This window comes from Empidonax traillii, unplaced genomic scaffold (genome assembly GCF_003031625.1).
Source record: "Empidonax traillii isolate 1590-97213 ecotype Southwest subspecies unplaced genomic scaffold, ASM303162v1 scaffold236:size2090792, whole genome shotgun sequence".
Lineage (NCBI taxonomy): Eukaryota > Metazoa > Chordata > Aves > Passeriformes > Tyrannidae > Empidonax > Empidonax traillii.
The window spans coordinates 961,273-986,167 of record NW_020955429.1 but is presented as its reverse complement, the minus strand read 5'-3'; the positions used below and the strand labels follow the sequence as shown (position 1 = coordinate 986,167).

The 24,895-nt window shown below is 40.3% G+C and overlaps 1 protein-coding gene across 6 annotated transcripts in view; it reads right to left on the bottom strand.

Moving 5' to 3' along the window:
• The window catches only part of POU2F1 (POU class 2 homeobox 1), a 59,584-nt gene that overhangs the window by 11,108 nt on the left and 23,581 nt on the right, over nucleotides 1-24,895 (bottom strand). For 2 of the 6 annotated variants that reach the window (XM_027888232.1, XM_027888236.1), the window contains 10 exons: nucleotides 24,636-24,762; nucleotides 15,340-15,434; nucleotides 12,916-13,089; nucleotides 9,009-9,150; nucleotides 6,757-6,902; nucleotides 6,082-6,261; nucleotides 3,181-3,286; nucleotides 2,404-2,749; nucleotides 1,545-1,633; nucleotides 5-375 (listed from right to left, as the gene is read on the bottom strand). In XM_027888232.1, the coding sequence (XP_027744033.1) occupies nucleotides 65-375; nucleotides 1,545-1,633; nucleotides 2,404-2,749; nucleotides 3,181-3,286; nucleotides 6,082-6,261; nucleotides 6,757-6,902; nucleotides 9,009-9,150; nucleotides 12,916-13,089; nucleotides 15,340-15,434; nucleotides 24,636-24,762 (1,716 nt within the window). In that variant the 3' untranslated portion in view covers nucleotides 5-64. Of the gene's footprint in view, nucleotides 1-4; nucleotides 376-396; nucleotides 722-804; nucleotides 892-1,544; nucleotides 1,634-2,403; nucleotides 2,750-3,180; nucleotides 3,287-6,081; nucleotides 6,262-6,756; nucleotides 6,903-9,008; nucleotides 9,151-12,915; nucleotides 13,090-15,339; nucleotides 15,435-24,635; nucleotides 24,763-24,895 lie in introns of those variants that run through there. The other 4 variants (XM_027888235.1, XM_027888234.1, XM_027888233.1 and 1 more) reach the window with 4 other exon arrangements.

The following is a 24,895-nucleotide window of genomic DNA, read 5'->3' as shown; positions in this document are numbered from 1 at the left end:
CCCTGCTGGCAGCCAATCCCACCGCACAGTGAAACAGGCTGCTGGCAGCACAGCTCAGCCCGGCTCACTGTGCCTTGGAGGCAGTAGTGGTGGTGGATGCGGCCCCGCTCGCAGAGGCCACTGTGAGAAGAGAGTTCTGGATGGACTCGGCTGAGGTGGAGGTGGCGTGAAGGCTGGCGACTGGTCCCGAGGCCCCTGCGGAGGCTGCAGCTGCAGAGACCAAGCTAACTGGGTTGCTGGTGAGCAGAGAAAGGTTCTGAGGGTTCAGGAACAGAGGGGCAGTTACAATGTTAGGGGTACCTCCAGCATTGGCAAACACCAAGTTTCCAGTTGCATCCAGTGATGTTATTGGAAGAGAGCCACCAGATGCAAGAGCTAAAAAAAAGGGAAAATCGAGCAGGGAGGAGATAACATTATCAGTAAGCAACAACGCAAAATGTGCCTAAAAGCAAGGGGGCTCTGCATTTTACTTTTTCTGATTTGCTCTCTGCACCACTAACGACAGTTGTCTCACCATAGGTTGTTTATTTTTTAAATAACAATCAGACAAGACCTTGCAGATACTAAAATGCCTCTGTTGTTTGCTCCTAAGCTAATCCCATTGTGCCTTTCTTCAGATCTTTAAGCACAACAGTGGTTTATGTTTCCTGCCAAAGAGAGCCTGTACATTCACCAGCTTGCACTGGAAAGGGTTGAGATGAGTGTTCATGTGAAATGACAGCTACCACAATATGAAGAAGGTCATGTAACCTTGGGTGTAACATTTTGAATGTTGATGTATAACCAACCACTGTTACAACTTACTCTCATCGGCCTAACATTCAGTCTGCCTTAGATTATGATCTCCTAAATTTATCTCTGATGCTTCATGAAATGGTTCTTTCTTGTAACCTGGAAACAAGATTTGTTCAGCTAATTTAGGGGATATTTGAGCAGACAGGTTAGCTAGACCTCTTGTACCATGATAGACTATGAACTGAGAATAATTCTTGCTGAAGCCAGTAGTAACTTCTGGCCACATCCGGCACTCCCAAAATAAATTTTTACTCTTCTGAACGAGAATTAATGTATAAAAAGTTCTGTGTAAGGACTTTAGAAGGCAGGATCTTTTCCATAGGTTCTCTTTAAATATGTAAGAGGACAAGAATTCAGGATCAAGACTTGCTGAGAACTGCCCTCCTAACAGACCTAACAGCACAAGTCTGCTCAAGCAACTAGAGAAGAGCTATAAAATGTAAATCTTTAACCTGCTAGGGATACAGGCCAATGAGAGAAGGAGAACAAAATAAATTCTAGAACACATAATTATCTTAAGTGCCTCCTGTAAATCACCCTAAGACCATATACATCTGATTCCTCTTCTGTAGTTGTAGCTGCTGTTATCTCTGTGATATGCAGAATGCACTTTTAAATTTTGTAAAACCTTTACTCCTATAAAATTTATGTCCAGTGCTGAGAAGTCAGTGTTCTTCTTTGGGAGAGAAAAACAAAGCCTGTAAACTGAAGCTGTATGACAGAGATGCATTAATAGAAACACTACTGACCTTGAATAGTTGCCAGTGTACTGTTGCTCATCAGGGCTGGGCTGAGAGCACCACCTAATGTCCCTGGATTGAGACTGAGTAAGGCACCTCTGCAGGAAGCAAAATCATGGAAGAAGGGGAAAAGGGAAAGAGTGTTACTTTTAAGAAAAGCTTGTCACTGTTCATAAATACATCATCATATTTAAAATTATAAAAAAGAGGATGAAGGAAAGACCAGAGACTAAGGGGTATTTTTAGTTGATTTTAGTTTTCCTCCATGAGTGGTTAGTGACAAGTACAGGCACTGCAAATACATGACTTGTATTGATTGTTGCTGTAAAATATTTTTGTAGAGTATTTTGGGGAAAGTGTCACTTGTTAGAGAGCTATCATCCTCTCCCAAATTCAGATAAGAAATCTGTAAACCAAGAGGAATTAAAGACACCAAGAGTCATGTGTCTGAGCAACATTTTTAAACCTACAACTTCAACAACACATCATCGTGCATCTTTTACAATTTCTTGCTCATGATGGAGAAATGAATACAGAGGGGTGAAGTGGGTCTAGGCCCTCTCTCCATTTTACAATTAGTTGGACAGATGCTATGATTCAGAGGTAAGTTGCAGCTCTTAAGTTCTGCAGTAGATGAATGACTTATCAAATAACAATGTTGTCGCAACGCATCTTTAAAGTGAACACAACATTTGTATATGTTGATGGGAAAGGTCAATTACCACCTGTGAGTAAACCTTCAGAATTTGAGATAAATGGCACTGGGATCACCAGGAAACAGTGATATGTAACAGCAACTTATCCCAAGAATCCTTCTTCCCTCTTCTGTTCACCTCACCAAAAAGAGGTGTGCAAAATTCATCCTTACCCAGCTGCAAACTGTGAGGATGCCATCAAGCCTGGGTTTAGTCCTGCTGCAGCAGCCATGGCAGCAAGACTTGCATTTGCAGGCAACTGTGCAGCTCCTTGTAACGCAGCTGCCGCCGCTGTTTGCAACCCTGATGCCGTTACCATCACCTGGCTGGTCCCAAGAGGGGAGGACAAGGGAGTGGAGGTTGTCTGTGTTGTGCTGGTCTCACTGGCACTGGATGCCTCTGAAGTGGAGGCTGAGGCAGAAGGGGAAGGACTCAGGGAAGGTGATGTCACTGCTGAAGAAGCTGGAGGTGCTGTTGAAATCACTGTTGCTGTGTTGTTGGAGGTGGTTTCTGTTGTGCCTGGAAGATTGATTCTGGTTAGATGAGTACAAAACATAGATATGACTAAACAGAAACCCCTGCCCACCTGAACAGAGCTGCACACCCAACTGACAGGGGCACAAACACACATTTCTGTAGTACCACAAAGCACCAGGGGTTCAAATGAAAAGCTTAGACTACAATGAAGTGAACACTTCCCAGAAGAAGGCCAAGGAGTTCTTAGAAGCTAGTAATGGAATACTGAGTATTTCGTTTCAGCATCACCTGTGATTTTATCCCTAGAAAAGTCAGCTCAGTGGTCACAAAGACAAAAGTTTCCAAGTAGAATAACAAGGAACAATGACAAGAATGTCCTGGGACACCAGTGACCAACACGGAATGATTTTTTTAAGAATAAAAAGGGAAAAATGGTAGAGGTTGATGTAGCGTCAGGAGAAATCAGCCCTTACCTGTGACTGACAGACTAGTTACAGCAGGACTGGCCAGAGGGAGCACGGGGTTGACAGTCAGGGTTGTAGCTGCACTGCTAGTCACAAGGCTTGGCGTGGTTGCCACCTGGAGGTCAAAACCGAATAAAACTGCTCAACTGCTCAAAGACAGACAGTTAGCTACTAGAGCTGGATTTCTTTCTTCCCATCCTCTGCTGAGGGAGTTATCACAGAAAACCCTGCATATGAACTCACATTTTTGTAATTCCATTACTTTATCATTCAGTGGAGCAACCACAGTACCTTCTCCAATTACTAGCAATATCTTTATTATTAATAACTCAGTATTTGAAAGGAGATATATCCACACGGTCTCAAGACTGCAAGTTAGCTCTCTCTCTCTGCCTCCCCTTGTGGAGAGCATCTGGTTTAAACAGAGTCACTCTTACAGAAAGAGTTACAAAATACATTTTTCTGCATTTTTTTTTCTTGTTTAAACATCTTTTCAGCTCCACATCTCTTTCCATGATGAAATTATGTAAATGCTCAGCATTATCAAAGGTATTTAGGGCAATGTGTTTACATGGAGAAGAAGAATAACATTTCACTTTTACTTGACCAAACTATAAGCTTTACTTTGATAAGTTTCCTTGTGCCAGAGGAAGGATCTCTGCATTTTAAAACATACAAATGCAGTTTTCACTTGTGGATGGCTTATTACAAGCAAGCTACAATAAACTGAAGGCATTACAAATAAACATGAAAGATTTAAGGCTGGAGAAACCAGCTTATGAGGAAAAATGAAATATAAGGAGAGAAAGAACTTTTTATGGACAAGAAATGGTGTCCAACAGTAATATTTGAAGGCTGTTATACATCAGTGAGAGAAATGAATCCTTTAGAATTGCCCAAGAGAACGTAGCCAAGGATATAGGCTAAAACATTCCTCCTTTCCCCTCTCTTACCTTAAGTTTATTATCAGAGAAATATCTCTCATGTTGCATATCCTCTTATAGGGAGTCAAATGCTTCATGCATTTTAAACAAGAGGGGGGCAACTGGGACAGATCTAAAAGCTTTCTGCCTATCTGGAATAGCGTATAAGATAAACAGGAGCTAGATACACAGCACACCTCCCACTAACACAGCCCAGACATCACATCTGTCATCTGTCCACCCAGCAGTTAAGGCCAAGGTCACAATCCATATTTCAGGGCAGGGAATGACCTAGAATTAATACAGCTCACCCCGTGGTCACAGTGACTGACTTCAGCCAATGCAAAACCGGGCTGCCACCAAAAGAGGACTTCCCCTCCAATCCTGCTTCAGGGCCCCGGCCCTCATGCAGCCAGGCTGCAAGTCACACTGGTTATCCAGCCATATGGAAAATTCATCATTGTTCCTCACATGGCTAATTTGCAGTCAAACAAGTAGACTAAGCCCAAGCATCCTATGGACACAATCTCCAGAGCTGACACAAGGAATCAACAAAGCACACAATCAGTGAAGGCTGGGGGCAGCAGGGTTGGAACATCCATTTGAGTCGTAGCACAGTCTTAAGAGAAGTTTACGAGTGAAAATGCTTCGTGAAACATCACTGATAAAAGGCAGACTGTGGTTCACACCTCAATTTCTTACATACAATGGCAGATTATAATAACAGGGAAATTTCTGTAGGCAAGCTTCTTTAAGTTGCAGTCTGAGTGAACCTGCACAGTTACTAGAACACACTATCATAAATCTCCCTGTTTTGGCATCAAGGCATGCAACCTTGCTTTGCAATTGGGGAAAAAGTAAACAGTAATGGAAAAAGAGACTAAGTACATTTAACACATCCCTTCCCCTGAAACAAAAGGTTGCATGCACACACCCTGAGACAAGGATGAGGGGAAAGAATAACACATTACCAAAATTAATGGTTTAATGAAGTACTGGAAGGTATTAGCTACTACGGTGATGAGGGTGGAATAAATACTACAAAAGGACAGCTACAGGCTATATTAATTCCACCACATTCCTATTAGCATAGCTACTATGAAATCTAATAGCTACTGTTTCTATTTATGAAAACAGACCTCCATGGGCATTGGTAGCAAAGATGCTGAAGGAACCTTGATGCATGTGTTTTGTTACTCTTATTTTCATGAAGTTTGTGTTTACCTGAGGCAAATACAAGTGTGGGAAAATAATAACATGAGTATTATCTAAACTGTTTCTTTGTTCCATGTCTTTTTTTATATAAATAATTTCTGACTAAAAGTGATAACAATCGTATCGATGGATTTGCATCATGTAAGTCTCCAAATGATGCAGTATCACAGATCGGTTCAGACTGAAAGTGACCACAGTGGGTCACCTGGTCCGACCTCCCTGCTCAAGCAGTGTTGTTATTCTAGAGCACATGGTACAAAATTGCATCCAGACAGTTCTGGAATATCTTCAGCAAGGAGATAGCTCCACAACCTCTCTGGGCAATCTGTTCCAGTGCATGGTACGTTTTACTGCTGCTCATTCACTTATCAGAGCAGCCAAAACAAGAGCGGAGTGGCAGAGCTGTTAAACGTTTTTTTATTACTATTATTTTGCAAAAAAACAATTGGGTTAGAGGGAAGGTCCAGATATAAACTGGAGACAGTAACTGAAATAAGTTCAAAGCAATAAACCCAAGTGAAAATTTGCCAGTCAGAATATTTGCTTATGAGCTGACTAAATAGAACACGCACACTGAAGACCTGACTAATGCCTGATTTCTAAGTATTACCTTAGACAGTATCCAAGTGGAATATTTAAAATGCCAGTAAAATCTAAATATGTGAGAACAAGTCTGCTATACACAGAAGGTGCAGCATCTGTAATTTCCATAGTGAGCACAGTAGAACTACCTCTTTGAGCGAACGTTGCCAACATAGTTCTTAATTCTTACCAGTGAGGTTGGGCAAGGGAAAATTGCTTTGATGGGCGAGCTGCTGGTTCCACCACTGCTGGGTGGGTTGATCCTTTTCTCCTTCTGGCGCCGGTTACAGAACCAAACGCGGATCACCTCCTTCTCCATGTTTAGCTGGTCAGCTATCATGGCGATCTCATCCGAGGTAGGCTTTTGGTTCTGAGGAAAGGAAACAGTACTTGAAAAGCTGTGAAATTACCTTCAGAGGTTTTACAGTGTAGCCTCTTCTTCAGTAGGCAGAAATCTGGATGAGGTGATTTAGGTCCAGAACCTGATCAGTGGTAGAGCAGAGACAAACCATAACAGGTGCTTCTGCCCTCCAGCTAATTACCTCACATTACATATATTCAGAATGTTGCCCCATTTATCCATCCTCAGAAAGGGGAATGTTTAGATCTACTGCTCAGTATACTGGAATACAAAATCACAAAATCAGCAAACTGCAAGAACCAATGAGTTTTTTTGAAGGGGTTTGTGTGGGTTTGTTTTTTAAAGTGAAGTAGACATTGATGTGGGCTTCTTGGCACAGCTTTTGTATTTACCTTGTTTAGTGCTAACACTTTCCTAAATAGCACAGTAATGGGCTCACTCTAACAGCTCTAATTGCTGACCAAAGTTTCTTCAAAGGCTGAGCACAGCAACAGGATCACTGACCTCCAGGAAACTCTTCTCTAAGGCCACACGTATGTTGGTCTCTATGCTGGTGCGTTTCTTCCTCCTACGGTTCAAGCCTTCGATCCCTTGCCCTGGAGAATTCAGGGCACTTGGGCTGGAGAGAGTTGAATCAGATGAGAGGTTTTCTGAAAAAGAAGAAAGTAACACAGATCAGGAGGTTTTGTCTGAATGCAGCGCAGTCTAACACAAGTGTTCTTTATCTGTGCAAGGTACATTAAGACCCACTCTGTATCTATTCCAAATATAGAGAGATTTACAAAGATCACATGCATTAATCATTGTATCTACAAATTACAACATCTACTTGTAACTAAAAAGCTATAAGTAAGCCCAGAGGGTGCTCTCTGCTCCTGTACACTACCAAGATACCCCTTTTAAAACACCTATACAAAGTTTGTCTCGTGTATCACACTCCACTCCACATCCACTCACTGCAAGTCCCAGTTTAAAGAAAAACAGCAGTAACTGATATCCACAAGCTAGAGCTGAAAGTCGCAGGCAATTATGAAATCTGAGCAGCCTGAACTTACTTTTACCCACTAGGGGAAGAGAAGTTCACAGTCAGCTTCACAGTGTTCATTCAAATTCTTCTCTCTGGACAGCTTGGCAGATATTCAGTGCTACCAAACAGTCTACATAGTGAGCAGCTCCCCCTCCTTAGCTTCACCAGGGCTCTACCTGTTAACCCCTAATCCTGTCTTCCTGGCTTCCCAGAGCAACAAAGAGAGAACACTTAACCCCACTCCATAGCAGGAAGTGCAATACAACCAACCAGTAAGTTCCTGCAGGGAATTTAAACCAAATGATTAATTATGGTTGGAGTTCCCTCACTGCCCTGGGGTTTGTGGGTGGTAAGTAGATGTCAGAGTTCATGATGCCTAACATCATTTTGGTTGACTCAAATGGGCAAGTAATGGCACTCATAAATGTGCTGAAACCCTTCCTCAGACTGAAACCCCAATAGAACAAGCTGAGTTCTGTGACAGAAAATCCTACAATGCTCCCATGTAGTGTAATGGAAGGAACTGGTATGCTTCTCCTGCCTGCTTTTACCTAAAGGTAAAATAAATAGCTTTTGAAGTAATCTGAATCTTTTTTCCCAAAGATTTTCATGAAACTGAGTCAGAACCAGAGACAATCATTCCACACTTTCAAGCTGTGAAGGACCCCAACACTGTTTAGAGTCCTTAACTTTACAGATCCAAGTATTTCTTCAGGCTTGCAGGAAAGGCAAATGATGACACTCTCTGCAGCACTGAACTCATCCAGGGTTGCTGGAAGGTTTGGGAATCACTACCCTGTGCACTAGAGCACTCAGTGAAGTAATACATTTTCTATCACAGATCTAGATACCTAAAGATAACCCCTGTCAGCACAACAGAATGACACTTCCTTTTCTCAAGGTAGGACAAATTTTCAACACTGCATCCAATTACTTTCAAAATTTCAGAGAATACTGTAGGCACCAGCATAAAGCTCTCTCCATTTTGGTAAAAATAGGAAGGCATACACCATCCCTGCCATCTGTTTTACATACCCATCAGTTTTATACCATGTACAGTTGCATATTTGGAAGAAAAAACTGGCTGGCAGAACTCCTGAAGACTTTCTATCCTGACACCTAGCACCACCGTACAAGCTCCTTTTGCTGATGGGAGATTAAAAAAAAAAGAATACTACCAACATTGGCATAATGAATAACTTATATCCCAGAAAAAAAAATTATGGAAAGGAAAAAGCAAAACCTAACCCACAAAAACCTCTTTTTACTGGGAGAAAGAGAATATTTATATGGATTCTTGGAGAGAGATGAAAAGAATGCACATAGGGGTGTAGAAGGAGATGGATGCAATAAGCTCTGCCTACTGAAACAACGAATCATGCAAACCTTTCTCTACTACACATCTGAAAAAGAAAGCTGGAAGCAGATTAGAAGTTATATGCATTAACATACATGAAGGAGGGAAACCACGACGCATATTGTACCTCATCCCATGCAATTACTCGTCTGTCTGCAGAACACATTTCTGGAAGTTCATACTGGAACTATTTTGGATGCGTACAGGCACATTGAAAGGGAAGCATGGACCCTTATTTCTACACCCTTATTTGTCCCATGGACAGTGACAAAGACTAGCAGCTTCATAAAACCATAAGGGCACCAACGAAGCAGTTTTTCAGAATCCTACTGACTTTGGCAGGCTGGTGAAGAAATACACAGACTCATTCACCTGCATCATTGAGCCACTTTTCCAGAAGTGGCTTTAACTTGCACATGTTCTTAAAGCTGAGGTTCAAGGCTTCAAAGCGAGAGATGGTAGTTTGGCTGAAGTCATTTCCATAGAGTTTGCCCATAGCGAGCCCAACATCACCCTGGACAAAGAAAGAGAAAAAAGGGATTCACTGACATAGGCACTTCCAAAGCAAGGAATCCTGTCACATTCTTGTGTTCTCTTAGTGACTCCACTGCTGTGTGGGATTTCAGTTTCACAGAAGCTTTCTCAGCGCTACCAAGATTCATGCTAAAGCAATAATCATAGAGAAATGTCAAACCTCAGTCAATTTAACCATGTAACTCTTTCCAGGAAATCCCTGATGCTTTGTCTTCTTAACATTATCACTGAGCAGCACATTCCACTGAATATTAACTTGTGATTGTTTTTCTTAGTTCTTTAAAATAAAAAAAGGGCCAAGCTCTCTTTAGTAATAGATTTAAGTTTCTGCATATTTCACACAGAAGGAAAAAAGTTCAAATAAGCAGAAATGCAGTGAATTCATGTTCTCAAATTACTAGAAAACACTTTTGAAAAGATGTCTGCAAACACATATCACAGTTAAACAGATGCAGAAATATTCTTATCTGAACTTTTAATATCTTCTGAGGTTCAAGCCAAACTTCTCCCCAACAGATAGAGATTTCAAAGCAGACAAGAAGTTGAACCATTCCAAATAATGATTAACTGTAGTCTTGACTATCATTACCCAGCTGCCAAAAAACTATCCAGGAGATTTACAGACAGATGCTGATCTCTTTATATCTGTTATTTCTTTTCAAAACCCAGTTTTAGCCAGCTATTAGACATTCTGCTTATCCTAATATCTATCTATCTATCTATCTATCTATCTATCTATCTATCTATCTATCTATCTATCTATCTATCTATCCATCTAGTACATATTTTGAAAGTTTTGTTTAGAAGAAAAAAATCAATCTGTTCTTGATTGTGGCCATTAATAACACCATAGAATTTTCTTGCTTTGTTCTAAAGCTGGAAGATCCTACCCTTTGAAAAAAGTGTATTTATATTTCAAGTACACTATTTGGTCTAAAGTAGTTTTACTTAGATTTTTATTTTTTAGCTCCAAAAAAAGTATGAGAAGTCTAGAAGAAGAGACTGAAAAGCTTGAGCATTTAGTTAGTGGAGTTTAATTGCAAATAGGTTAGTTGGATTGTGTATAAAGCTTGCTTTTCTTTTAGGTCAGTTCCACAACCACAGCCTGGTGTGAGTACACTAACAGCATGCAAAGTGGCCACACACAAGTGAGGAAGAAAACAACCTTCGATAAGCTTCATAAATTGTGCAGGTTGTGCAAAGAAAACAATTTCCTTCCTAGAAGAGGACCAGAACAATTGGTTTGTGTGCCCTTCAATCAGAGGAAACATATGGGAATTCACATTTATACCTCTACTTATATGCCAGGATTCTGTGCATTTTAAAACTCATAAATCATTCCAAGAGGAGTAATGTGGATGCTCTGCTGGGTTTATGAAGAAGAAAACCTGGCTACATAAACCATTTTAGAGATAAGTTGATTTATGTCTTGGCAGGAAAGAGTTATGAAATTTGCTCCAGTCCCCAAACTAAATTTAATTCTGATATTTATGTTGTTCTTACTAACATCTGCCATCTGATTTAAAATTAATAGTTAGCCATTTCTTTGTCAATGCCAAAAGGTGGCAGCATTTCAGCTGTAGGCAAAGGTATCGACATACAGGGATGAGAATTTTGTATATTGGGAAATACCACCAAAAGGATGGATGGAACAGAGTATAAAGGCACTGTATACACATCTGATCTACTCTGTAGGTTGAATGAAGCTCTGGTAATGAACTGAAACTGATTATAAGGTACATCATTGTGTGTACCGGTCTGTTAAGAAGTTCAGATGGACTAGCAGAGGTAATATCTTTTACAGAATAAAAATAACATTGTCTAAAATGTACACTCACGTAGCTTGAATTAGACTAAGCAATTAGTCACAGGTCTGCAATCATGCTAAGATGCAGTAGGTTCATTGTGTCTCTGTATGTCAAACATGGAGATACTTTTAAGGGAAGCAAACAGAAGGATTTAAATCCATCACCCACTTTTCAGGGTGGGAGAAGAGACAGAACTGATGAAATTCAAAACCTGTTATATTGTTCACATGACAGAATGTAGTAAGTGATTAGTTTGCAATGCAAACTAAATCTTACAATTATTTTTGAGATCTAGGGGTGGCATGAGTCCGAAAAAGCTTGCAGTGCCACTGGAAATAAATTTCTTTTATCCTCTGAAAGGCAGTCTATTTATCCAACTATAGGAAACTAAAGTAATCAGAGTCTCTAATTATCATCCAATTATGCAATTAGGTAGAAGTTATTAGAACAGTCTAATTACACACATACCAACTCAGAGTAGAATAGGAATGACCAAATGCAATTTTAGCACATTCTTAAGATTCCCCTTTTTTAATCTCAAAAGCAAATACTGAAATGTAAGCCTGAGCAGTTGTGTTCGTTTTTCCTCATTATGAAAACTCACAACAAGGTCCATAAAGAAGGGTTAAGATATAACTTAAAAAGTCCAGTTGAGCCTTTATAATCATCTCACAGGAGGGCAGATTAAACATAATAACAAGAGATCCACGTGAACCTCCTCAGTCAGGCTATGGGAAAGCTATTGTATTTTACTCTATTCTGTTCTGCTCTATTCGGGCTTTTATGTGTGTCCATCACTTGTGTTTCTGTGCCTCCCTCTAGCGGAAAGAACAGAGGGAAGGAGGCACACATGCCAGCAAAATGCACTTCATTTGACTAAGAACATTCTGTTCTTGAGTTATAATTAAGATGCTGTCAGGAACTTTCATTATGAACTTTGATTTTTGAAACATTTAAGACTTTGCCAGAAAAATAAATCTGACTTCAGCACATACTTTCAGCTAGAGCAGAGAGATTCTGGGGGGAGAATAAATCATGTATGTTGGACTGACTGCTCTGAGCTCAGACTTTTAAATACTTTCATTTTTTCGTACTCTTTCTTCTAAGTAAAAACATGCTCATGCTTAACCACAGAATCCTGCCAAGATTAACTGTTTACCTGGACAGACATTTTAATTTTGTAGGGGGGAACAAAATCTCATTTTGATATTAATAAGAAAAGACTCCTGGATTCAAGCAGCTTTTCCCTTCAGCAGAATAACAGAACATATAAATGCACTTTGTACTTTTAATTGTGCTCTCCATTCAACGATTTTCACTATGTTCAAGATTACTTTTCTTCTGCTCTACGGGTATTTCTGAACTTTTAAACAAACGAAAACAAACCACAACTCCAGTTCACCTCTGTAAGGAGAAGACTTCAAAGGTGACAGTCCTTTCAGGTTTTGTTTAGGAACCTTAACAAAAGCATTAAATACGAAAATCATTGATGTTTAATAGGAAAATACACTTGAGAGAGAAAAACCCTTTGACATCCAAAGCAACTGCACAGATGTGATACACTTTTTAAACACACAGAGCAGTTAATTGTGCTGTATGATTTTAGGAACTTTGTACTTCTGAAGGCAGCTTTAAAGTGCTTTGTCCCATTCATGTCACATCCTATAGAATGAATAGTGCACATGCAATGACATCTGGAGCTGGTAAATGCACGTTTTCCCCTGCTGGGAAAATGGCTATGCTTTAAAACCAACAGGGAAGTAAGATGGATGTATGGTTTTTTCTGTTATTTCTTAGAAATCCCCTACATAAAGGCCAGAGCATAACCCTATTTAAGCAAGTTCTCCTAGGAAAAGATGGAATTGCAGTCTCCCTCCAGACTTGAAAGATGAGACCTCAGGTTCCACACTGGCAGGCACTAAGGTACGCAGTCTCACCTGAGTGAATCCAAGTTTGATCCGTCTTTGTTTGAAAGTCTTGGCAAACTGCTCAAGCTCCTCAAGGTCACTGGGCTCCTCCAAGCTGGGAGTGTCGATTCGCTTTGGTGTTGACTGGCTCTGTGGAAGTGACTGAATGGGGGTCGCTGCTATTGTGCGTGTTGGGGTTGCTGGCTATTAGGATAGCAAGGAGAAGATGAAAATCAGGTTTAAAAAAAAAATCAACAAAAACTGAATTCAAAAAAAAGGTACGTTATGTTCTGGTGAGAAAGATCAATGAAGTGGACATTTCCCGCAATCTGAAAGTTCTTCCAGTTTATTTACATTCCTCTCCAGAACAAGCAATCACAACCCAGAAAACTCTATCACTATCACAGCCTTTTAAAGGCTCTGTCATAACCAATTAAAGAAGAGATGCTCAATGATAACCTACAACTTTAATTTGCTGCAGAAGCTGTTCAAAGAAAGGCTGAACACTCTTGCTTGATACACTTCTAACATTCATAGACAGCTTGGCATTCATCCCTTTTTAATCATTTTAAAATTGAATTTACTGCTTGTGTGAGGTGGCAGATTGTCATCAGCCCAAAAGACTCAAGTCTCCTATTTAATCCTGGAAGAATGAGCACACACAGGGGCAGCAAACATGCCAACTTTCTTCTAATTCCATCTCTTGTGACTGACTCAACTCTTCCAGATCTACCTGTCACCCTTCTATTGATGGTTGCAATAGTAAGAATAAACATACTGGTGATATGAGACAGTAAGCAAAGGCAATGTGCAGAAAATAATTCCTTTTAGGTCACATTTTTCTTCTACATAAAAGACTAATTTTCCATGAAGTCCATGAGAGGTTCACTATTCCTGAACATTGGCATACCAGAGCATTTTGCTATGCAACAACAATAAGTATCTAAAAAGAAATGAGCACTGTGGAAAATAGTAGCAGGTGAACAAAATATCTGGTACTGCACAGTTCAGGCTTTATGTGCAACAGGAACACTGGAAATGTGTTTTGAATGCATAACTCTACCTTCTTACAAGCCATGATGAACTGAGATGCAGAGACAAATCATTTGCTCTGGTTGAAGTCTATTCAGCTGAGCTGAGGCTCCTCAGTAAAGATGACTGCATGCTTTTTTGTGACCTATGCCCAGCTCTGAAACTACAGATTCCTTCAGGCCAAATAAGAACAGCCTCAGGTCTATACAGCACTACAGTATTATGCAAAGTCTATGCAAAGGTACAGAGAAGGCTCTTCTCAAAGAAATGGCCTACACAGGGCTGAGTCTTTATTGCCCATTATGTTGTTTTTCTCCTGGGTTACTGCAGTGTTTTGCAGTGCACAGCAGATGGTAGAGGGAGGTCAAGATCTGTAATTCCATTGCTTGAGAAATAATGTAATCATATATGATCTTTCTAGGACCACAGATAAGTGTGTCCCACTTAGAGGTTTTTAATATTTTTTAATTTACACTAATCATAGTGGGTAATTACTGCAATATGTCTTTACTGATTTCACCCACATTACATAATTTTATTTTTCATTAGTATTTTAAATTTTTTTTAAAATCCAAGTGTAATTCTTAGTGAGGAATACTGCTGCTACCAGAGGTATAAACTACAGAGGTGAGACAAATTCCATTTTCCACATGGTGCATGAAAAATACTACAGGTGGTATAATAGAAAACATAGTTTTCTAAGACTCTGATAGACTCAGACACGTTATTGCAGACTAGAAAATTCTTATATGTAACCAAGTTGGCAGGAAGATATCACATGATATAACATAGTATTTGAGAAACAGCATGCAGTCATGAAACTAAACTGCACAGTAAAACCCAGAGCAAAGCACAACTAAATTTACGGGGACGTGCAACCTTAAATTGCTTTTCTTACAGTCTGAAAGCTTAACGATAGGGCTCTACTAACAGAATATTTTAATATTTTCTTTCTAACAATCTCTTCACTTTCACAGATGGTAACTGGTAAGACTGGCAATGACTTAGCAATGGTATCAAAATAACTACATTATAATAAAGGTAGATCATCACTGCAATCTTCAGAAAGGTACTTGTCAGTAATCCTCTTTTTGAGTTTTTTTAGGTAGCCCACACCTTGCTGCTCTAAATTTCAAAAATTTGAAGATTATCCAAGAAAGCCTTACAGGAAATCAAATGATGCTCTACATTAACTCAAGGTATCAATCACAAAAATTTCCAGCTAAAAATAAAAGTTTAGAACATTAAAGCCTGAAAACACAGGCACATTGGAGTGGGAACTATAAAACTGAGCTATTTAGAAACACAAATTTACTATTATAGCTACAACATCTATTCAGGTAACTAAAACAAAGGGTCCATTCACTTGCCAGAGTTTAAATCCCCTCAAAGCAACTCATGAACTGTAGAAATAAGCCTGACCTGCGAGGCAAGGGTGATGCTTGGCTGAGACTGCAGGAGGTTGGCTTGGCTTTGCTGAGGTAGTTGCGTTAAGAGATTCTGCGCTTGCAGGAGACCTGGTGAGAGAAAAGTGTGGGTTTGGTTTGTCATTTAAAAAGACTAAAACATGAAATGAGGGGAAACAAGGCTCTTGCTGAATGATGAAAAGTTCGAAAAAAATTCCAGATGCAGGCTTTAATTTCATCCCTGCATAGGTATCTTCAGACTTTGGACTTGGTAGTCCAAAATCCCCTTGCGTTTTCCTGAAATATATGTGGTGATAGAAGGGTAAGAGAGAAGTCTGTACTAGTCTTCTCTGCAAGAAGAGTTTGTAATGCTCTAGGTTAACCCAGTTCCATGTGCAGGAATCATTTCAGCATGCAGATTTTGGATACAACTCTTCTGATAATCAACAGCTGACAAAGAATTACAGAGCCATATAAAAATACTGAGCACCAATCAGATCAAATTCAATAACTGAATACTAATCAAAGCCACAAATGTGGCTTCTTGATCACCCTCCTTCCTCTCTGTATGACTCTATGCCAGCTGCCTAACAGGAAGGAAACTTCCTGTGGCAAACTTTAACAGACCACATCAGAAGACACAACAAGCCTAGATAACTTTCTCCTGGGTCAGTTAAAGCTGGCACCTTTGGGAAAAGTAATTGGAATTTAAGTTCAGGTAAGATACTGAACACTGCTCCATTTGAACAAACAGAAAAAACACTACACTGAATATATGAAAATCCTTCTACTACTGAAAAGTGGCAACATTAAAGAACAGTTGCAACTGATAGAATCAATAAACACAATATGCTGTCAATCAAAAAATAAATTCTCTAGCAGTCCACTATTTGCATAGCTTATTAAATTTCTGAGGAAATTAAGATACATGCTTGCATCTACAGATTTTAACTAAAATCAGTATGATTTTTTTTTATTTTTAATACAAAAATGTATTTATTTTTAAGGAATAGAATCTTGAGAAAAACATACCAACAGTTAGTCAAATCTCAATTTTATTGTGAAAAATATTAACTGTTATTTTTTAGGTAACTCCTGGCTATGACTATCAATTTCCACTATCATAATTTAAGAACCTGACTAATTAAACTTATCCCTCATAGGCACCTTCAATATACCATGTTCCTAAAACCAGGGGAGAACTGATTGTCGCTATGCTACTCAGAGGACAGAACGCCAACTAAGTGCCACCTAAATTCAGTATCATTATCTGCCTGATCTACCTCTTACTAGAATATAGGTAGGGGACACAGGAATTTAGGACTTGATAAATACTGAGTGAGAAACTTGATGTTCTGTGCAAGGTTAAGGGCATAGAAGACATGAAAAGAGGAACTACTACCATAGATAGGAAAGAGAAAATGAATCCTCAGTAAGGGATACACAACTACAGAAGCATTGTCTTCTGACAGTGATACTTGTTTTTTGTTAAACAAAGAACTGAAAATGTGTTTTAAATAGAATGTGTTGCTATCAAAATGCTCAAGAGGTAGTGAATACAGGCAGCTGCTTTGCAACACAATAGCACAGCATAGACAACTATGTAAATTTGCTTTGCACCACATAATCAACATGTTCCAGCTGTGTTTTTAAACGCCACAGCGAGGGAACAGAGCTGCTTAAGGAACTTCTAAGACAGCTACCTACTAGTTACATGGTGCTTTTTACAATGCAAATATTTGTTCACTTAAAAGATTATTTTAGCTGCCCGAATCTAAATACTAATTAGTGAACAGTCACCTCTAAGTGAATAGGTTTTGACCTGCGTTCAGTGACATTGAATTTTAACTGACAACTTGAAATAGGAGGCAAAGCCATCACACCCATATTACAATGAGACAAAAACCAGGCAGCTGACGGTGACAACACCTGATTACAAGTTACTGACTTGTCTTACAACTGCAGTCAGAGTAATTAGGACTTTTGTGACTTTTGTGACTTTTTGTCTTCAGAGAAATCCCAGAGGATGTTTTTCTGGCAATAACACTGTTGCTAAAGAGCATAGAATGACTATGCTCTTTCTAATTTTATTCTCGCTCCCATGTTCTGAAGTAATTACCATGGAATGACAGTATAAAATAATCTGAACATGTTCAATCTACTCTGTTTTAACATAATTTCATCCTATTTAAGACATAGTGATACAAAGTGTCTCAGGCAGAAAGGGGAGACAGAACAAGTTAGTTCAACCTGCAGCTGACTAAAGCAACAATCAGGGGACGGGGAAAGCAGCTGAACTGTTTTGGCAAAGTATGTGTCTCTTCTCCTGATTACAGCCTTTTCAGGCAGTTGCCACGCCCACACTTTGGGTGCTCGCTGGCTTTCACGGGTGGGCAGCTGCAGTTTTGCTCCTTTCAAACATGACTTAAACATGCCTAAGCTTCGCCCTAATTTCTTTTCTAAGAAGAAATCCTGGTCCCCACTTCGGTCTGAAATAACTTTGGTGACAACTTACAGGGCACAGCCTTTTACATCCAGTTTAAGTCCAAGCCTGCACCTTTTAGGTAGCTTCTGAGATACTGGTGTTTCAAACAACGCTGTTTCCTTAGGGACTCATACTGGACTGATTGGCTCTGTCTGGTTGTAGAGCTTAAAGAAGAAGTGGAAAGGTGAAGGAGTATTAGGGAGAGTGAAATGGAAATAGACTGATGGAGTTATACCCTTCCAATCCTGAGGCTCAGCAGGAGTCAGAGAAGCCCCGCTCTTCTTGCTTTCAGGCAGAAAGAGGAGATGTAGTAGATGGGGGGGAATGGAAAAGGGTCTCTGCTCAGGGAGGTAAAAGAATCCCCTCCCAATCCCCCCTGCCCTCCCAGGAGCCCTTACAGAATAGGTACAAGGCCCTGGATATAGAGGGTCAGGCAGATGACACTAGAGAAAAAAAAAAAATCTATCTGGAGGGTTTCCCAGTTGTGCTCCATCTATTAGACAGATGACAACCTCAGGTATTAAGGAAAGAAGGGTAGTTGTAGTAGGTGATTCCCTTCTGAGGGGAACTGAGGGTCCTGTGGGCCAACTGGAGACATCCCACAGGGAAGTTTGCTGCTTCCCTGGGGCTTATGTAAGGGATAACAACTGGTTGAGGAGACAGGGGCACAGGTGGTGTCCTGGTCAGTTCCTTCAGCAGGAAGGATGAATGATGAAAGGAACAGGAAAACCCAGGTTATCCATAAGTGGCTGTGGAGCTAGTCCTGGACCTGGACTTAAGCAAAGTCTTTGACACCATCTCCCATAGCATTCTCCCGGAAAAGCTGCAGGCCACAGCTTGGACAGGAGTACTCTGTGCTGGGTTAAGAACTGGCTGATGGCTGGGCCCAGAGAGTGCTGGTGAATGGGGCTGCATCCAGTTGGGAGCTGGTCACCAGTGGTGTCCCCCAGGGATCAGTGTTGGGTCCAGTTCTGTTTAATAACTTTATTGATGATCTGGATGAGGGGATCGAGTCCACCATTAGCAAATTTGCAGATGACACCCAGTTGGGGTGGGGTAGGGGAGATGTCGATCAGCTGGAAGGCAGGAGGGCTCTGCAGAGGGACCCGGACAGGCTGGAGAGTTGGGCTGATTCCAGCGGGATGAGGTTCAACAAGGCCAAGTGCCGGGTCCTGCACTTTGGCCACAACAACCCCTGCAGTGCCACAGGCTGGGCACAGAGTGGCTGGAGAGCAGCCAGGCAGAAAGGGACCTGGGGGTGCTGATTGACAGGAGGCTGAACATGAGCCTGTAGTGTGCCCAGGTGGCCAAGAGGGCCAATGGCATCCTGGCCTGGATCAGGAACAGTGTGGCCAGAAGGACCAGGGAAGTGATCCTTCCCCTGTATTCAGCACTGGTGAGGCAACACTTAGAGTGCTGAGTTCATTTCTGGGCCCCTCAGTTCAGGAAGGACATTGAGGTGCTGGAGCAGGTCCAGAGAAGAGCAACCAGGCTGGTGAAGGGACTGGAGCACAAATCCTGTAAGGAACAGCTGAGGGAGTTGGGGTTGTTTAGCCTGGAGAAGAGGAGGCTCAGGGGAAACCTCATCACTCTCTACAGCACCCTGAAAGGTGGGTATAGCCAGGTGGGGGTCGGTCTCTTCTCCCAGGTAAGAAGCAACAGGACAAGAGGACACGGTCTCAAGCTGCGTCAGGGAAGGTTTAGGTTGGACATTAGGAAGAATTTCTTCACAGGAAGGGTGATGAGACATTGGAATGGGCTGCCCAGGGAGATGGTGGAGTCACTGTCCCTGGAGGTGTTTAGGAAGAGACTGGATGCGGCATATGGTGGTGTTCAGTCATCGGTTGGACTTGATGATCTCAGAGGACTTTTCCAACACAACTGGTGCTGTGCTTCTGTAACATCTTTATTACCAGTAAGGCTGATGGGACAAAATGTATTCTCAGCAAGTTTGTGGACAATAGCAAATATGGGGAAAGCGGTTAACAGGCCAGAAGTCAGGATTTAGACTGGCTGGACAAATGGAACCTCATGAAGGTTGATGCAGGAAATGTTATTTGGGGTTCTTTTTTTACCAGGAGAGGAGTCAACTTGGGACAGGTACTTGAAAAGGCTGCAGAAACTCGACCCTTGGACATGTTCAATTCAACTGTCTGAGGTGCTGAGCACTCTGCTGTAACTGGACCTGCTTTGAGCAATACTACATGACTTTGGAGGTCCCTTCCAGCCCACACGATTTTTTTGAATCTGTAAAAGCTGATAGTGTACTTGCATACTTTACAGAGGTCTTATTCCTAACCCTCTGCCCTGGGTTTTAAGAGCCCAGTGGTATTATTGTATTAAATATGGCATACAAATTACCTGTGTGACACTCCAAAAGAATTACTGCAAGGAGGTAAAGATCTATGCAAAAGTATGACAATTTAGAGGTATTTAATTTTTTTAATAGGTAAAGTAAATGCATGTACCATCATTCAGAATTTTTCCTGTAATGTCTGTGAGTTGCATGAATAATGGTCCAAGCCAAAAAACTCTTCCTGCCAGCCAACAGTCCCCAAGGACTGATCTGGGGTTCAGTTCTTACTGTCTAAAATTAAACAAAAGATAAAACAAACATTCAAGTGCAGACTTTTTCAGCATAATTTTTAAGAAGTTGGCCCAGAAGCATAATACATAATTCATTCTTAAATTATCTCCCTAAAGAGTGAATTTTTTCATCTAAGAACTTGCCTGCTTTATCTCTGCCAAAGCTGTTCATCTTCTCACAGACATATCCTGGAAGATGAGCTTGCAAGACAAAGCCATTACAACAGCTTTCACATAAGTGAATCACAGAATCATAGAATTAACTGCATTGGAAGAGACCTCCGAGATCAAGTCCAACCCTTGATCCAACTCCACTGTAATTACCAGATCATGGCACTCAGTGCCACATCCACCCTCATCTTAAAAACCTCCAGGGACGGTGAATCCACCACCTCTCTGGGCAGGCCATTCCAATGCTTGATCACTCTCTCTGTAAAGAACTTCCTTCTAATATCCAACCTAAACCTCCCCTGGCAGAGCTTCAGACCATGACCTCATGTCCTAAAAGCCTTAAAGTCTGTAGGACATATAGGAAAAAAGAGAACAGGACTGAATTCGGCCTCCTATCATCATCCCAGGTAACTTCACAATAAAAACTGAAATAATAAACAAGGTCTTTAATAATAAACAGCAATAACTTGAGAATACGTAGGCCCAGTTTCAGTGTTTAAAGGTAATTAGTAGCTTGTCTTCCATATTTGCCTTTCTGGATATTTTCTTTTTAAGTACTATTTCTAAATCTCCTTGACAATGATACAGTATTTTCTTAGATCTTAACAACTTCTGTTTGCAAGATTAATTTATATTAAATGCGGCACCAATTCCCCTCTCCATTCAGATTTTTATTGATATGATTTTTATTGGCAACATCTCCCAAGTAGAAAGGTGAACAGTCACCTGATGAGGGTAATATTTCTAAGAAGCAGCTATAATTGTAGTAAGGGATGTTCAATTGATTATTCTAGAGACAGATCTATTAGATACAAGAACAGATACAAGAGGTATAAAACCATTACAGTCACTGCCTGTGACTTTACCAATAATCTGGACAACAGTCGCTCTGAATAAGAAATTGTTCCAAATTTCTATTTCCATTCAATCTGCTGCATAACCGCTGAGGCTTGAAACAATTCCTTCAGTTATGATGTTACCAATTACCAGCCATGAAAAATGAGAACTTGTAAATTTGTTTCATATAAGCCACTAAATAGCCAGAAATCATCTGGAAAAGGAAGGTGACTATGTTAGACATATGGCAGGGGGTTTATGGAGAAAATTTTGTATCTGTTGCTGGGTGCTATAATGGTTGTGTTAAAGAAAGACAGGAGAATAACATCCCTATTATTGATTAATATTTGAGGTATTGAATTTTCTAATATATTTCAAAGCTTGGATCCAGGGTCATGAAGTTCAATCCCTTCAAGAATCTACATATGATTGCTGATGATTGTATTTCTCTGTATCCCATCACCTCTTCAAGTAACAAGTTTTTTTTTTACCAAATGTATACATGTCTTCTAAAATCTTCTTTAGAGATACTATTCTTCACTTGTTTTCCTCAAAACTCTTCTCATTTGAAAAACATTTACATGACTATACGGCATACACAAAACAAGTAGCACAGTCTGTAAAGCAATAAATTTCTTCCAGAATACATAATCTATACACAAATCTGAATTTTGATGTTAGGTATTAAATGCATACATATATATAAAGCTCCATGCAGTACCAATGAGGCATCAAAAGAAATCTGAACACCATTGGTTTTAAAGAAAACTCTATGCTAGTTTCCTCAGAATATTTATTCTTTTACGAAGTTGGCTAATGGAGCAACAGGACAAGAACAACATGGAAAAGTCAGCTGCAACAGCAAAGTAAAAACACACACTTTCTCAATCTTTCTCATAAATAGTAATGTACAGTTTGTGATCTTCTAATAATAACTGCGAAATACTGCAAAAAAGCCACATCAAAAAGTGATATAAGGGGTATTATGGCATAAATGTTGCTTTATCATTGAGTGCTCATGAAGAAAATGAGATCCATTCAAGCATTTCTGTTTGGAAGGTTGTCACGCAGTAATGACCTGTGGTCAGAATTCAGCCCATAAATCTCCCTACAATTTTGAGCTATGCAGTTGTCCAAGCTGCCCATTACCAGTAAAACACAACCTTTCTACACACACTGAGTTGCTGGATGACAACAATACGCAGGTCTTACATTTCAGTGAAGAACTAATTTTACAGATGGCTCCTGAGAAAGGTACTACGAAAACCTCCTCTAGTAGTTAATTCTACTCCAGGAGATTTTAAACAAACGGAAAAGCCTCCCTTCCTTTCCGTAATGCAAACAACTCATTTTGGGAGATGAATACAATTTGCTTCTCTTAGTTTTCCCTTTTTGTGAGATGTCTTCAGAGGTATTTTAGAAAACCAGCAGAATTTTGCTGAAAAATGTAGGTAGACCTTAATACCAATGACTTTTTCAATACAACACTTTTGTGCCTACTGTTTCATTAAAATAATTTATTTTAATAAAAAAGCTATTTTAAAGAATCCTTGAATTACATTTTGGTGGTTTGATTTCTTGATAGAACAATATGTTAAGTTTATAAGTTCTGCTTCATTTTAAGAAAATAGTACATCACTGCATGCTTCTATGAATAGCCTTTTAGCCATTTTCTACCAGTACTGGTATAAAATCTCACCTAAATCAAGTCCTATTAAAAGGAAGTTAATTTTGACTAACCTTTCATTCAAATGTGAGAGCATTCAGACAGTAAAAGCACTTCAGCATAATGGAAAGCCAGGTTCTATCCAATTCAGAGTATGTAAGAAGGAATGATGCATGAAAAAATTGAAAGGAACAGAAGAAAATGAGGTGCAAAGAGCTGCTTTACAGGACAGCCAGGCTCTGGAGGACTCTTCAAGCATAACAGGATTTCCCTTCTGAGCAAGAATCTTTGGATTACCAGACCTGAACAACTGAGTAGAGTTCATGTAGAACAGAGAGGAGGGAAAAAAAGATTACTAGAGTATATCAGCATAAGAGGCCATAGCTAAACACAGTTTTCCATGGGAATCAACAAATGGGCTGCAATCAGTACCGTGATGCATTGCAACTCGAACACATTAGTTCTTACAACAAAGCTACTTGTACAACATCTTAACTGGTCTGGCATGCTACCACCTCCCAATGCCCCGGATGGTCTTTGGCATGTAAGTCATACCCAGTGCATGGTCAAAATATTATTATTTTAAGAGCTGTTACACAAATCAAGCATTCTAACTCTTCTCCCAAGGTGTAACTATTATTTTGGTTTATGACAAAATTCACTGTACCTGCTTTAGGCTTAAGTACTTTTCCACTTTCCCACAAGAACTTTTAATTCTGTAATCTTTTTCCTGTCTGTCCTGGTTTTGATTGGGATACAGTTAATTTTCTATTGCTTAGTATAGTGCTGTGGTTTGGATTTAGGATGAGAAGAAGGTTGATAACATGCTGATGTTTTAGTCGTTGCTGAGCATCGCAGAGTCAAGGACTTTTCAGCCTCTCATACCACCTCATCAGCAAAGAGGCTGTGAGCCACGAGAATGTGGGAGAAGACAGAACCAGGACTGGTGACCCAAATTGCCCAAGGGATATTTCACACCCTACGGTCTCATGCTCAGTATATAAACCAAAGAGGGGAAAGCTGCCTGGGGGCTGCTGCCCGGGAACTGGCTGGACATGGGTCGGTGGGTGGTGAGGAGCTGCGCTGTGCATCACTTTTTTTGTATCTCTTGTTGGTATAAACCACAACACAGTCTTAGAATTTTGTAGTCCTTTGAGCATTGACCTAATCCAGACAGCCAAGGCACCCACCAGGCCTCCACCTCACAGGATTCTGCCTTTGACTTCTGGAGAGTTGTCTTCTCCAACTTTTCTTCCCAGTACTCTTGCTTCTTGAGAATCTAACCCAAAAATTCAGATGCTGCAGTGTTTTCCAAGAAGCCTTGTTGTTAACAAATGTTCCCATGGCACTGTCTCTGGATTGATCCTCCCTGAGAAGTGAGCTACACGAATTTTGACAAGGCTGAGGTCTAACATCAAAGGGACAACCTGTTAGCATTTCCTAATTGCAATGCTGTTTTTCTCCTAGGGATTATCAACAGTTAGTGAAGGTATATGAACCACCTCAGTTTCACCTTATCCTCTATAAAAGCTCTGTATGATTTGCTTTTCTGGCAAGAAGCACTTACCCTGCTGCCCCTGCGGTGTTTGTGAGATGATGAACTGTGCTGGCTGCAAGTTGGTGGTCGGATGCACCAACACAAACTGTTGCAGGTTGAGATTCTGCTGCTGAAGCTGCTGCAAGTGCTGCAAATCCTTAAGGAAACAGGAGAATAGAAAAAAAAAAAAAAAAGGGGGAGAGGGAAAAAAAAAGAAAGAAGAAAGGAGAAAAAAAGAAAAAAACAAAGGAGGAAAAAAAAAAAAAAGAAAGAAAGAGCTGTGTGTTAGA